Source organism: Mirounga angustirostris, unplaced genomic scaffold (genome assembly GCF_029215605.1).
Source record: "Mirounga angustirostris isolate CCGP_5_RB_7025 unplaced genomic scaffold, mMirAng1.0.hap1 SCAF_15, whole genome shotgun sequence".
NCBI lineage: Eukaryota > Metazoa > Chordata > Mammalia > Carnivora > Phocidae > Mirounga > Mirounga angustirostris.
This window is the reverse complement of record NW_026991723.1, coordinates 1168861-1184506: the sequence shown is the minus strand read 5'-3', so window position 1 is coordinate 1184506 and position 15646 is coordinate 1168861. Positions and strand designations below refer to the sequence as shown.

General features: G+C 53.5%; 1 protein-coding gene across 6 annotated transcripts in view; it reads right to left on the bottom strand.

The window, feature by feature from the left end:
* The window catches only part of FAM120A (family with sequence similarity 120 member A), a 92389-nt gene extending 80635 nt beyond the window's left edge, over nt 1-11754 (bottom strand). For 2 of the 6 annotated variants that reach the window (XM_045882099.3, XM_045882102.3), the window contains exon 1: nt 11052-11593. In XM_045882099.3, the coding sequence (XP_045738055.1) occupies nt 11052-11525 (474 nt within the window). In that variant the 5' untranslated portion in view covers nt 11526-11593. Of the gene's footprint in view, nt 1-11051 lie in introns of all 6 variants that reach the window. The other 4 variants (XR_010407547.1, XM_045882103.3, XM_064578967.1 and 1 more) reach the window with 4 other exon arrangements.
* Between the last annotated feature and the right edge of the window lie 3892 nt (nt 11755-15646).

The following is a 15646-nucleotide window of genomic DNA, read 5'->3' as shown; positions in this document are numbered from 1 at the left end:
GGGACATCTGGGGGCCAGGAATGAATGCAGACCGGCTAAGGTACAGAACTGTACTAGAAAAGTCTGAAATGGCCTCTCTGAGTGGGGTGGGGGCTGCTGCCCTAGGTAACTTTGGAGAACAATGTTTTGAATGGAAGGTCAGACTTCTGAGGACAGGCACCGCACAGATGCTGACCTCTCCTGGTAATGTGTATCTCGAGGGCACAGGGGTGCAGGTGACAGCGCTGAGACCACATCATGAATGGTGGACGAGCCAGGTGTCTCACCGTCAGAGAACGGGGTTACACATGGGCAAAAGGAGGAGGCTGGCACGACCCTATGGTGCCAGCTTAGCCATGGAGACGTCCTATGAACTGATGTGTAGGTGACAACACAGGCAGGCACAGAAATCATCAGAGGTGACGTGTGTACACACACACCTCCCCGCTGTTGACAGCTGAAAAGCAGCGACACCCCAGGAGTGAGAACACCCGCGCGCTGATGTGGTTTCTAAATTCCATTCTCCACGAAATGGAACCAGGGCCCTTGAGAAAAATGGGTGATGCCAGGGCAGGGAAATCCAAGATGATCCTAGGGCATGTCTCTGCAGCACCAGAAAGGAAGGAGGTGCTCACAAAACGAAGGAGGGGTGTGCCAGGACACAGGAAACCCCTCCCCCCCGAGAGACTCCCAATGGCCAAAGCTAGAATAATTTATGCAACAAAATAAAGAACATATAAGGTTATCACCCAAAGTATAAAACTAATACACGAGCCCATATTAGTCCAGACAAATGATTACATAAACACAGTCTGCCCTACACAAGAATTCCAACAATAATGTGAAATCCCTCCCAGGAGCTAAAGCTCACCCCCACCGTCCCCCCAAGAGGGGGCTAGCCCAAAGGACCACTTCCAAAGAAGCAAACCAGCAACGGGATGAAGTCGTGTCACAGAGCAGATGCCTGCCGACTCCACCACGGTATGGTGTGACAAAGGGCACTGCACCTCTGGGGCATTCTCCCCAAAACATGAGAAAGCATCAGGCAGCCCAAACTGGAGGCCAGCCCACAAAATACCTGCTCAGTAACCCAAAGTGCCAAGGACACCAAAGAAGCAGAGGTTGAGGAGTTGTCCTGGACCAGAGGGGCCTGAGGAGATGAGACACCTGAAGGCCACAGGGCAACCAAGATCGGGGCATGGAGCCTAAAAGAACCCCGGCGGAAGGAGGGATAAGAACTGAATGAAGGGGGCGCCTGGGTGGCTCAGTGGGTTAAGCGGCTTCCTTCGGCTCAGGTCATGATCCTGGAGTCCTGGGATCGAGCCCCGCGTCGGGCTCCCTGCTCAGCGGGGAGTCTGCTTCTCCCTCTCCCTCTGACTGCCTCTCTGCCTACTTGTGCTCTCTATCTGTCAAATAAATAAATAAATAAAAATCTTTAAAAAAAAATTTTAAAAAAAAAAGAACTGAATGAAGAACACAGTGAGGCTCATGGTACCGCATCAATGCGAGCTTCTTAGTTTTGATAACCGCTCGCTCACAAGCTGTTACCGTGCACAGAAGCGGAGTGAAGGATATTCGGGAACCCTCTGTACCATCTTGGCAACTTTTCTATAAACCTAAAATTATTCCACAGTTAAGTTTATTTTAAAAAAGAAAAAAGTCCACAGTCTACAAGACACCAGCTGGAAGACTATTTTAAGCTACTTCACCAGGTGAACACAGCATTAACAGGCATGAACAGCACAGTCTAAGATCCTATTATGTGAAAACACATCTCTCCGCAGACCGTGGGGCTTCAGGAAGCAGGAGAGCCCACTGCAGGTGAGATTGGGCCACTACAGACCTGCGAATAAATGAACCAAGTCCCCTGGCCAGAGGGCCCCGGGACAACGCCTCAAGACGAGCACCACCTCAAAGAGCAGGTGTTGGGACTGGGTCGGTGCAAGGTCTGGCTAGGGACAGGAAAAGGGTCTAGGCTGCGTCAAAACAGGACTTGAAAGGCAATTATTCAATTAAAGATAAAAAGTAAATGTCAGAGTTAGGCTTCAGGGAAGCAGGGTCTGACAGGCACTGGCTGTCCCTCTCTTTTGAGCATCTTCTCTCCGGGCCTGTAAGCCCTCTGCTCTGGGGCCCGCCTCCCACCTAAGCTGCCCGGGGACAGCACCCTGCTTCTCTGATTCCCTGGCCTCCAGCTCCAGGTACAAACTGGGCAGAATATAACGAAATCGGTACACCTGGTTCTTAATTCTAATTTTAGAAGTGAGGGAAAACTATGACATACGATACTGGGATGATTATTTCAAGCTAAAAACTCGAAGCCCTGAGACCCACCTTCCTACAAGCGGTAGTAGAGGGATAAAGCCTCCCTCCCCAAGAGTGAGCCAAACCTGGAATTCTGCATGGCCTCAGTAAGGAAAACCCCAGGCTGGTACCCCGAGACCACAGACGCCATAAAGGCAGGTTTCTGTCTCTGGCGCCAGGGGGGTGAACCCCACTGCCCACTTTAACACTTTCTGCACTTCCACTTCTTCATCTGCAAAAGTAACACCATCCCTACACCTCAAAGGGCAGCTGCAACGGTTAACGAGCAACTGCATGTAAACAGTTCAGTCCTTCATAAATAACAAACGCTGATAAAAGTCGGCTACCATTTGTCTTTAAGAAAGCTGCAGAAGAAAGGATCTGCTTCTTCATACTTTTCAAACATACGGGACCTAAAACACTATGAGTTGTCTGTCATAAATAGATTTTCCGACATCAAGAAAAAAAATACCGTGAGGTTTTTCTTAGAACGGTTTTACACCAGCTCAGGGAATAATGTGACACACCCTCCAGCCACTTATGAGATTTAAAAGATGTAAGTTAACCTGAACGTAAGAGGATAGGAGTCGACCTAAATTCTTTTGCTTTTTTAAAAAATGACACCTTGATCTTGAACTCTAGTTGCCAGGTCCTGGGTGGGTGAGATTACTCAAGCTACTCACTCCTGCTCGAGTCCAACAGAGGAATGAGGACATAAAAGTCAACTCCAATTTGGTGGAAGATTTTTATTGTTGTTGTCAACATTAAAAGGGCAATTTCAAGTTATGACATATTTTAGCGATGTCTCTAAAAACTAAGTCTCTCCCCCTGAGAAATCTGGAATCAGAGCTGAAGAGCTTCTTACCTTACACATCTCTTGCCTATTTTATAAGAACTGGTTATAGTGGTCTTAGAAGGAAAAATAATTTTTCAAAATAAGTGAGTGGCACATGAAAAGATTCTCAACTTCATTAATCATAAAGGAAATGAAAATCAAAACCACAATGAGATACCATTCAAAACCCATAAGGATGGCTACTATCAAAAAAATAAACAAACATAAATAAGCAGGTGTTGGCGAGGTGAAGAAATTGGAGCCTCATACACTGCTGGTGGGAATGCAAAAGGGCGCAGCTGCTGTGGAAAACAGTATGACCATTCCTCAAAAAATTACCCAGAGAACTACCCTAGGATCCAGCAATTCTACTTCCAGGTATATACCGAAAGAACTGAAAGCAGAAACTCAAACAGGTATTTGTACACCCATTCTCATAATAATATTATCACAACAGCCAAAAGGTGGAAGCAACCATCAACAGATGAATGGATAAAGAAAATGTGTAGAGACCCAGTAGAATATTACTCAGCCTTGAAAAAGAATCAACTCCTGACACCTGCTACAAAACATGGATGAACCTTGAGAAGAATATTAAGTGAAATAAGCTGGTCACAAAAGGACAAATACTGTACGATTCTACTTACATGAGGTCCCGACAGCAGTGAAATTCCAAGACAGAGTAGGCAGTGGGCGCCAGGGGCTAGGAGTGGGGGGGGGGGGGGGACAGAGTTTCAGTCTGGGAAGATGAGAAAGTTCTGGAAACAGACGGTGCGGACGGTTGCACGACAGTTGAATGTACTTAATGCCACCGCACTGCACACTTAACAGTGGTCAAAACAGTAAAATTTTTGTTATAGTTCACCACAATTTAAAAAAATAAAATTAAGAATATATAATAGTAAAAAGAGGGTTTTGTGCCATCAGCCTGTCTTCTTAGGAAGCCTAAGCACTTGGCTCCAAGAGGTAACTTCCTACTTGTCAAAGATAGAGGGTTTACTTTTCCTTCAGATGACGACGTTACTGTGCATCATTAGCAAGGACTGCGGCTGCCAGGCTATGTAAGAGGCTGAGACTTCTTTTTTCCTTTGCAATCTCTTTAATAGATTGCCTTAATGCCTGGCCAGTAACAGGTACTCAATTTTTGCTAAAGGGAAGATGAATCATCAACTGGGAACCAGTCAGAAAAGAGAGTATCAAGAATATAAGGTGAGGGGCGCCTGGGTGGCTCAGTTGGTTAAGCAACTGCCTTCGGCTCAGGTCATGATCCTGGAGTCGCGGGATCGAGTCCCGCATCGGGCTCCCTGCTCGGCGAGGAGCCTACTTCTCCCTCTAACCCTGCCGCCTCTCATGTACTCTCTCTCATTCTCGCTCTCTCAAATGAATAAATAAATCTTTAAAAAAAAAAAAAAAGAATATAAGGTGAGAAAATAAATCTTACATAATGGCCATTGATCCAGGTGTTGAAAGAAAATAATTCAATGTGTCTGTCTATATAAAAAGAACAAAGCAAATATCTGATTAAAAAGTTAAGCACCTACACTACACATATGCAAGAGGAGTAACCTGAGTCCCCAGCCTCAAGCAGCTTCCAGTCAGCTGGGGATGCACACACAGGTAGTTGTAACAAAGCGGAACCCAGGAAGCACAGATGCACAGGCACACTGTGCGTATGCCTGGTCCAACCTGTGGGATCATCAGAGGAGGCTCCGTGTGGGGCGCCTGGGTGGCTTAGTCAGGTAAGCGTCTGCCTTTGGCTCAAGTCATGATATGATCTCAGGGTCCTACGATGCAGCAATGGGGTGTCTGCTTCTCCTTCTCCTCTGCCCCTCCCCCTGTTCATGTTGTCTCTCTCAAATAAATCAATAAAATCTTTACAAAAAAAAAAAAGAGGCTCCATGAAGGAAGCTGCCACCTGACATGGACTTTAAAGTATGAGCAAAATCCTGACCAGCAGAAGTGAGTAGTTGGACAAGAAGGAGCAACACGAACAGAGTGGGGAAGCTGAACGTTTCCTGGGGAAGCAGGGAGTGGAATGGCTGAAGCGCTGACAAAGGAGGGCAGAGGAACTGTGAGCCATGCGGGCAGGTGGAAGGAGCTCAGTTCAGGAGGGTCTGAACCTCAGTACAGAGTTTGGATTAATGGTTTTGTTCAAGTTGCCGGCAGGACCGACTAACCTGAGGAGCCCGCAGGCTGCACCGACAAGGTGTGCAGGATGAGTTCCACCAGTGAGGCAGCAGGTGTGGGGCCCAGTCAGATGAGATACAATTCTGACGGCTGCCCACACTTAGACACTGGTGAATAAAATGGTACCCTTAGTGTAAGTCTAGCAGTGTACTTTTTGCTCTATGTTATTATTCTGTATCATTTTTTCTAAATGCTGGTAAATACCCAATAATTTGGTTTCACAACCACCAAGGGGTTTGCACAATCACTTATTCGGCCTATAGGCTCCACTTGGAGAGTTCACATGGTGGGGGTACTGGAGTGAGGAAGGGCACGTGGGAGACTGCTGGGCTTGCAGAGGGACCAGCAGGCTGGGTCATGAAATGCAGGGGGAGGGGGCAACACGACTCTAGGGGGCCAGGAGTGTGACCTTGAAGTGGATGACGAGGCTCAAACCAGTGAAGGTTATAAGCAAAATCCGAGGAGCCCAAGTGCACAGAGGATGGAACAGAAACAAGAATGAAGACTAGCTCAGAAGGGGTTGGGGCTACAGAAGGGAGACAGCATTTCAAAGTCTTAACGGTGAAGTTTCCCGCTAATTACAGGGTTCCACTCTGGGGTGGCTAAAACACAAACACAATGGCCACTTGATGTGAGGGATAGGAGGCAGGAAGGGGGTGCTGAGTGGTCAGCTATGTGCTAAATGGGGGTCAGGAGACACGGTGTCAAGCACATAACACCAACGGCCCAACAAGTCTCTGCGAGCAGGCCGTGGGACTGGTCAGAAGCTGTGTGCACACGTGGACAGCAGTAACTTCAAAGAGGTGATGCTGCGATTATGAGAAGGAAGAACATGTAGTGGAAAACAGTGGCAATTATGGGAAGTCTTATTTCAGTAGCTCCAGGAAACAGAAGCACTCTCATCATCGAAAAGGGTTCAATAAGGCAGACAAAGGAGAAATGCTGGCTTTGATCAGTCTAACTTCAAGAAAAGGGAAGAGATTTAGACACGGTGATGAATGTTATGGAAATCAGTGCTGAAACCACAGATCGGGGGCTCAAGAGCATAATCCAACCCACAGCCTATTTTGTTTGGCTTAAATAGTATTTTTTAAATGGGATAATTTCAAATAAAAGTCTGGATTCCTGGCTTTCTTCAAAAACGTGAAGCCTGATAATGCTGGCTCTACAGTCCAATAAGGTTTTTAAAACATGCACACTCTTGGATCTACCAAGTTTGTGTGTGTACCATTAGCAGGGGCTTGGATAAACTATGGAACACTGTGCAGGCATTAAAAAGAATTAGAATTATATAAACATAAAAAGATTTTTTACATCCTTATTTAAAAAAGCAAATTGCTGAATAATGTATTGTGTGATCACATTAATGTTAAAAATTAAAACCATATGGTGATAGTACATAATATGTTGTGTAATGTATAATACAAAACATACATAGGCAGCTGCTACAGAAAACAGTATGGCAATTCCTCGAGAAATTAAACACGGAATTACCATATGATCTACCAATTCCACTTCTAGGCATCTCCAAAAGAACTATAGCTGGGGCTCAAAGAGAGCACACCCAAGTTCATAGCAGCATGACTCATTATTCACAACAGACAAAAGGGGAAGCAACCCAAGCATCCATGGACAGATGGATGGATAAACCAAATGTGGTCTGTGGAATACTATGCAGTCTTTAAAAAGGAGGGTAACTAACACAATGTCACAACATGGATGAATCTTGAAGACATTAGGTTGAGTTAAGCCAGTCCAAAATTGGTACACTGCAAGATAATAAATATTTTAAAATCAGTATTTTACATGGGTGGCTGGTTTCGGTTGTAATGTGGTCAATTTTGAACCGAAGTATTCCCTGGTCAACTCAAGGTCTTAGAGAACAAAGTGTAACTACTAGTTTTTGGCCTCTCCTGGATAGAAACCGTGCCGCTCCCCCTGTAGCTGGAAAACACAGCAGAGGCACTGTGCTATCGGATCTGACCTGGGAGTGAAGTGCAGGTAGGCACACCCCTGAGGCATTCTTACACAAAGCAACTGAACTTTGCCTTCAGCTCGGCACTTCCTCCTTGAGAAGGTTACTGGTTACTTGTCCCCAGATGTAGCCTACTCAGCAATCCTGTCTCATCCTATATAAAATGGGTAACAAAACCCTGTGCTGGCCAAATGAGACAACGCCGTGAAAGGGCCCAGCGAGGGCAGGCACCCGACAAGTCAGTCCCTGCCCCATCGGGTACGCATCATCATCCCAAAATCTCAAGCCACAGCCAAATCTCACAGACTTCCACTGACGTAAAGCAGGAGCACGGCTTTATTATGTCAGACCTAAGTAAATATGCCAGAGCACCGACTCAGGGGAAGATCTGAAGGTCTTCATTATAAACCACACCGACTCAAGTCTTGTGGCAGGAACATTTAGGAAAGCTCCAGGGATTTAATGCCACGAAGATTTTTAAATAAATATCAGTCCCTCCCTGAAGTTACAAAGGTTGTGATGACTCAAAGCACACAAGAGGAAACACTCCCAGTAACTGGCAGAGGCCAAGCTCAGGCCAGGCAGTTCATTGACCTGAACAAAATTAGCCGACTCATAGGCCAACTCCTAATGGTTAAAGAAATATAATTATTACTGTACCAAAAAAATTACAATTATTACTCTACCAAAGACATACTCTTCGAAGTCAAAAAAGATTTCTCTAAGCAAAGCTGACAGGAAAGTAAGCCTTTCTGCCAGTTTACAGAAACCTAGAAGGCCAACAAGATGGTAGATTTTTATAAGACACATGCCTCATGGACCCAACATGACATATAGTGACATTTCATGTCAATTTTGGCAATTCCTTTGTCAACTTTACATAATACTGTAGAAAAAAACTACTGATTGTCACACAGTAAAATTAACTTTTATTTACTTCTGATGTGTAGTTCTAAGGTTTTAAAAATGCATTCCCGGGGCACCTGGGTGGCTCAGTCGTCAAGCGCCTTGCTTGGGCTCATGTCATGATCCCAGGGTCCTGGGATCGAGCCCCACAACAGTCTCCCTGCTCGGCGGGAAGACTGCTTCTCCCTCTCCCACTCCCCCTGCTTGTGTTCCCTCTCTTGCTGTCTCTCTCTGTCAAAAAATAGATTAAAAAATCTTTAAAAAAAAAAAAAAATGCATTCCCACCACCACCTTCAGAGTACATAACAGTTCCATCACCCCAAAAAGCTCCATCCCCGCACCCTCCCCTGACTCCTGCCCTCTGGCAACCACTGACCTGGTCATGAGAATGTCACATTAAGAGAATCACACCTTTAAGCCTGGCTTCTTTCGCTCAACATAAAGCCTTGGAGATTCAACGCACGAGTTGCCTGTACCAAAACTTCCTGTTGCTGATGAGTAGGACTGCACAGCATGGCCGGACCCATTTGTTTAGTCACCTACTGAAGGATATTTTGGCTGTTTCCAGTTCTGGCTGTTACGAATACAACTGCTATGAACACTCAAGTACAGTCTTTGTGTGAACAAAAGTTTCACTGGGTAATTACCCTGGAGCAGCGCTGCCAGAGCACATGGTAAATGCATACTTAAGGCTGTGTGCCAGCCTGCATTCCCACCAGGCATGTGACACGCTTCCAGCTGCTTAGCATTCTTGTCAGCACTTAGTATTGTTGGTAACGCTTGTTTTAGCCATTCTAACAGGCATACGGTGATATATTATCATGGTTTTAATTTACTTAACCGTTTTAATGGACATGTCTTAAAAAAAAGTACACACTGCTTCATTCCCTTAGGGATCACTGAACATAAATTTTTCGGACTCAAAATCATCCTTGCAGAATAAACACTGTGCCACCCTCGGGGGCTACTCAAGCACACAGGATTGTTTTCCTGGTTCTTCCCGATAGGCCACAGAATTATGTCTGGTTTTTACAGCTGTTTTTTTTTTTAATCTTCTCCCTTACCAAGTGTCACTTCTTGCTATTAATGGCGCTCCTGACTCAGGCGACTTTCCTCTGCACCCTTCTCTCACGCTGAGTTTAGAAATGCGTTACCAAGCTTCTCAGAATCAAATCTGAGAAGGAGAGGATTTGATTCTCCAGTGAGGAAAAAGAAAGCTTTGTTTTTCCTTTTCAGGTCACTGTACCAAAACTTCCTGACCTCCCATTTGGCAGCTTAGAAATTTCTAGTAGCTAAATTTCTTAGACGCGTTCCAAAAAGGTGAGGCTGCCGGGTTAAGCGCGCACTGGGTAACCGAGCCCTGACCGTATCAATCTGTGCGACGGGCACTGTGCTCTGCTTCCGCACCAGGAGCTAAAAGCCTACCTAAAGCAAAACAGTCAGGTAAAAAATCATCTTGTGTCTGGAAGCCTCCGTGGGAGAAATCATCTCAAATCTAGTTTCCAAGCACTCACACACTGGTAAAAATTCTGAGCACCTAGTAGGTCAACCACACAGAGAGGTGCGAGATAAACGCACAGACGCTTCTTTACAGTCAGAAAAGAACTCAGGAGTTCTTTCAAAAGATAGAGACTGTGCACACCCTGAATCCAACCCTGCACAGCATTTACAGAGCTCCTTTGAAAGTCATTTGACCAGAAAGCTCATCCTGCCTTGTCGGTGCTAGTTTCCAGCTCCGAACACCTTTCCAAATATCCGGGAGGTGGACAGGCGCTGGCAGTCGCCGCCGCCGCCTCACCTCCCCGGGAGCCCGGGCTCCCGGGCAGAAAACGCCAGCGGCGCCAGGCTCTCACCCAAGGTCCCAGGGGGCCGGCTGTGCCTGGGCCAGGCCCACACACCGATCCCCGCTCTCGCAGCCGCCACGACCCGCACACTGAGAAGCCCTGTCACCAATCGCAACGGCACCGGGGCGGGACTTCCGCTACCACTTTCGGCTTTCCCACCACCATCTCCGCTCAGGCAGACAGGAAGGGTGAATTTCACAAACTTTGAGCTTAAGCACTTTCACGCAGAAATAATGGCAAACAGGTTGGAAGACACAGTGGCAGCAGCCAAAAAACCAAAACAGGCCCCCCAATTTTTAACGACAACAACGAAAAGGAAGCCATCAAAAGTGGAGTCGAGGGTCACTGATGCGCACGTTATCTCTGCAGGGGCTGCTGGGTCCTGAAGCCGCCCTTGGCCCCGGTTCAGCGAGGGCCCGTGCGCCACGGGGGCAGCGGAGCGGCCGGCGGCAGCAGCTCTGACGACCTGCGCAGGGACCTCGATCCTGGCGCCTCGGACGCACATCGCCTGTGCCCTGACTCGGAGCTACACGCTTCACGGCAGACGCTGCGAGCCCCAGGCGCCAGGCCACAGAACCAACAAAATGCCGTCGAGTCCAATCTGCAATTCCGCGAATTCTAACGCACACGGAAATCGGACCATTGCCCCCGACACTGCCATCTCAGCGGGAACCCGGACGCAGCCCTGCGTTCTCCAAAGCGGGGCCACCTCGGCAGGCCCTGGGCGGCGCGAGCCCGCGCGACGCGGCCCCCCTCGCCCCCGCTCGGGACCCCTTCCCGGCGCCACGCAGCCACTCGCCCGCACGGAAAACCTGTTGCTGTGCGGGCACGCCGCACGCGCGGGGGCATCCGGTGCAAGTTCAGGCCGGCGGCCCGCCCGCCCCGGGGAGGGACGGCACCCCCGCGAAGCCGGGCGGGGCGCCGCGCCCCGCGCGCCCGGGGCTCCAGGCCGCGCGTCCATCTTGCGGCGCCCGCGCCCTCTGACCCCGGCCCCGGCCCGCGCCCCGGCCCGCGCCCGCCGCACCTTGACGTGGAAGCGGATGAGCGCCAGGCGGATGCAGTGCGCCATGCAGACGGGCGGCAGGAACCAGACCTTGGGCGGCGGGGTGCCCTTGTTCTGGACATGGCTGACGATCTGCTGCGCCGTCTGGCGCTCGTTGCCCTGCCGCTTGACCCACTCGTGCAGCCGCGCCTTCTCGAGCGCGCCGTTGAAGAACACGAAGAGCTCGATGTTGCCGCCGAAGCAGGCCTTGGCCAGCGCGGCCAGGTAGCCGAGCATGTGGTTCCACTGGCCGCCGCTCACCCAGTCGGTGTAGAAGCCGCCGTAGAGGCGGTGCAGGCAGTTGTCGGCGTCCACCAGCAGGCGCAGCGGCGTGTGCGGGGGCCGCTGCCGCCCGCCGCCCACCAGGCTGCCCCGGGCCAGCTTCTGCAGCTCCACCGGCACCACGGCGCTCGGGCAGTGCTTCTCGATGTAGTCCTGGAAGCCCTGCACGCCCATGGCGGCGGCGGCGGCGGCGGGCGCGGGGCGGCGGGGCGGCGGGGCCGGGGGCGGCGGGGCCGGGGGCGGCGGGGCCGTGGCGCGGCCGGGGCGGCGGCGGGCTCTAGGGGGGGCCGGGGCGGGCCGCGGGCGCGCTCATGGCCGCTGCGGCCGCCATGTGCTGCCGCCTCCCAGGGCCATGGCGGGAGGGACCTGCGCCGTGCGCCGCTCGAGGCCCGGGCCAGGCTGAGGCGGCCTCGCGCGGGCGGCGGCGGCGGCGGCGGCGGGGCGGGGCGGGGCGGCGCAGGCTGACGCACGCGGGCCGGCGGAGGGCGGAAGAGGCGGTGCCGCGGCCTGCGGGGCCCGCGCCCAGTCCGGATCCCGGCCCCGGCGGGGGAGCGCGCCCGCCGGGAGAGGCAGCGCGAGCGGCCCGAGGGAGGGGGCGCCGGGACGGCCTCGCGGCGGCGGCTGTGGGTGCCGTCACCGCGGGGAGACCCCGTTCCGGTCCGCGGGCCCCGTCACCCTGAGGAGACCCCTTCCGGTCCGCGGGCCCCGTCACCGCGGGGAGACCCCGTCCCCGTCCGCGGGCCCCGTCACCCTGAGGAGACCCCCTCCGGTCCGCGGGCCCCGTCACCGCGGGGAGACCCCGTCCGCGGGCCCCGTCACCCTGAGGAGACCCCCTCCGGTCCACGGGCCACGTCCCCGTCCCCGGGTCCCGTCACCCTGAGGAGACCCCGTCCCCGTCCGCGGGCCCCGTCATCCTGAGGAGACCCCGTCCCCGTCCGCGGGCCCCGTCACCCTGAGGAGACCCCCTCCGGTCCACGGGCCACGTCCCCGTCCCCGGGTCCCGTCACCCTGAGGAGACCCCCGTCCCCGTCCGCGGGCCCCGTCACCCTGAGGAGACCCCCGTCCCCGTCCGCGGGCCCCGTCACCCTGAGGAGACCCCCGTCCCCGTCCGCGGGCCCCGTCACCCTGAGGAGACCCCCGTCCCCGTCCGCGGGCCCCGTCACCCTGAGGAGACCCCCGTCCCCGTCCGCGGGCCCCGTCACCCTGAGGAGACCCCCGTCCCCGTCCGCGGGCCCCGTCACCCTGAGGAGACCCCCGTCCCCGTCCGCGGGCCCCGTCACCCTGAGGAGACCCCCGTCCCCGTCCGCGGGCCCCGTCACCCTGAGGAGACCCCCGTCCCCGTCCGCGGGCCCCGTCACCCTGAGGAGACCCCCGTCCCCGTCCGCGGGCCCCGTCACCCTGAGGAGACCCCCGTCCCCGTCCGCGGGCCCCGTCACCCTGAGGAGACCCCCGTCCCCGTCCGCGGGCCCCGTCACCCTGAGGAGACCCCCGTCCCCGTCCGCGGGCCCCGTCACCGCGGGGAGACCCCCGTCCCCGTCCGCGGGCCCCGTCACCCTGAGGAGACCCCCGTCCCCGTCCGCGGGCCCCGTCACCCTGAGGAGACCCCCGTCCCCGTCCGCGGGCCCCGTCACCCTGAGGAGACCCCCGTCCCCGTCCGCGGGCCCCGTCACCCTGAGGAGACCCCCGTCCCCGTCCGCGGGCCCCGTCACCCTGAGGAGACCCCCGTCCCCGTCCGCGGGCCCCGTCACCCTGAGGAGACCCCCGTCCCCGTCCGCGGGCCCCGTCACCCTGAGGAGACCCCCGTCCCCGTCCGCGGGCCCCGTCACCCTGAGGAGACCCCCGTCCCCGTCCGCGGGCCCCGTCACCCTGAGGAGACCCCCGTCCCCGTCCGCGGGCCCCGTCACCCTGAGGAGACCCCCGTCCCCGTCCGCGGGCCCCGTCACCCTGAGGAGACCCCCGTCCCCGTCCGCGGGCCCCGTCACCCTGAGGAGACCCCCGTCCCCGTCCGCGGGCCCCGTCACCCTGAGGAGACCCCCGTCCCCGTCCGCGGGCCCCGTCACCCTGAGGAGACCCCCGTCCCCGTCCGCGGGCCCCGTCACCCTGAGGAGACCCCCGTCCCCGTCCGCGGGCCCCGTCACCCTGAGGAGACCCCCGTCCCCGTCCGCGGGCCCCGTCACCGCGGGGAGACCCCCGTCCCCGTCCGCGGGCCCCGTCACCCTGAGGAGACCCCGTCCCTCGGGTCCCCCCACCCGGAAAAGGCCGCGTCCCGACCCCGAAGCCGGTCAGCCCGCAGAGGGAAAGGCGGGCAGGCTGGTCCGGAGCTCGGGAGTCGGGGTGCGTCGGGCGGAGGGGCAGCAGATGGCACCGGTCCTTGCCGTGCCGCGTGTCCTCGGGGGTGGGTACCGGAGCTCGGAGATGAGCGCGTGCTAAGTGGTGACGGCGCTTTAGCTCGCTGGGGCACAGCCCCTCCGGACTCCGGGCGTCCCCAGACCGGGGTGCTCGCTGGGGGCCCTCGGGGGGAGCGGTGTGGGCCGCCACGCAGCGCCCCGGGCCGAGCCCGCTTCCCGCAGACGGGGCTGTGGCCCCCGCGCGCCGGGCGGAGCGGCGGCCTGTCGGGGTCACGGCCACAGCGGCGGGACCGTGGCTCCTCGCAGCGCCCGCCCTAGTCTGCTCCCACCGCGAGCCGCCTGCCTGGCTCCCCGGGGCTCGGCAGCGCCTCCGAGGACGGCGGGTTCAGCCCCTGCTGCTTTGGTGGCTTTGCCGCAATGGCTGTGAAACCGAGGGTAATCCTGGGTGTCTATCGTGCTTCAGGAAGACTCTTTAAAAGACGCATTAATGTCTTGCAGAACGGAGCATTTAGGAACCCTGAACTCGTAAGGAGAGTTGGGAAGGGGCATTTTTGCCTTCCTCCAGCCCTGCCATCTGCTCTTTTCTGAGGAACCCCCGCGGGGGAGCAGCCCGACAGCAGGTGCGGAGCAGAAGGAGCCGGCGCCCGTGCGGCTCCGAGAAGCCCCCGCCCTCTGTCCCCGGAAAGGCCAGTTGGATTTTTTTCACGCCTTTTCTTATAACTTCACCTCAGGTACAAGCCGGTGCGATACATACTTAAGTAAGATGCTCTTGGTATTTTGATAAGCATGTTCGATTTTTTAAAAACAGACTGTAGCGAGTTAAGCCGCTGCCCTGGCGCGGAACGAGTAACGAACCAGGATCGTGTGTTACTTAGAAGCGCAGTGAGCCGTTCACGGCCACATGAAGTGCGGACACCCCCGAAACACCCCCACTGCCTCTGCGACCCACTGCAGCCCCCAAGGTTGAGAAGAGGGATCGTTTCAGTCACTCACTGCGCTTTAATTTATAGCATTGCCTTCCGTGTATTTACCGTCTTTACTTTAAACATGCCCGTTTCTCATTTTGTAAATGCTTTAGCGCCAGAATCTGGGATTCGGGAATAAATTTTCACCTTAAGGCAGTGTGGCGTCTGTGGAGTAAGGTTCTGGAGTCAGACGGCCAAATCTGTGTCCTGCCAGCTCTGTGCCCTTGTCAAAATTGCTGCCTTTCCAGGCCTTGGGCTTTATCGTTTGTACGGTGAGGACGTCAATAGTACTTACCTCCCAGATTGTTGTAGGATTAAATGAGGTGATTTGTGTGCCTGCCACACAGCGAATACTCAGTAAATGTTGGCTCCTATATTTATTATTCCCACATAACTAATTATGTTGACTTTATGCTTGAGAACATGGACAAGTTATTTTACTGTTTAAAACTCTAAAATTTGTTTTCCTAAGTGTAAAACATAAAATTAATGTATGCTTACTCGCCCTATTTAGCTATGTGTTCACCTTTTTAAAAAAGCTCATTCTTTCATTTTTTTTTTTAACTAATATTATTAATGGCTGTCAAGATGTTTGGCTGACAAATATTTTATGTAATGTGCATCCTCAGCTCAAATTCAGGGGCTGGTTGAAGTAAAAAAAATTTTAATATCGTTATTTTTACAGTAAACATCTGCATTTAAAATTCAGTAAAAAATTATAATATATTCTTGGGTTCACAGCACATGGCAACTAATGATTGGGGACCTTCATATCCAATGACTTTATCCTTGGACAATCCACTTAGAGTGCATGATAAAACTTTTAATTTCACCAAGAGATTGTCACTCAAGTGAGGAAAAACTTTAAAAAATGCTAAAAAGGACATGGTCCTATGCTTCACAAAAATTACAAAATGAAATCTCAGGAAAAACATTGTGATTAATACACAAAGAGAACAAGCCCATGGTGTGCAAAAATTAT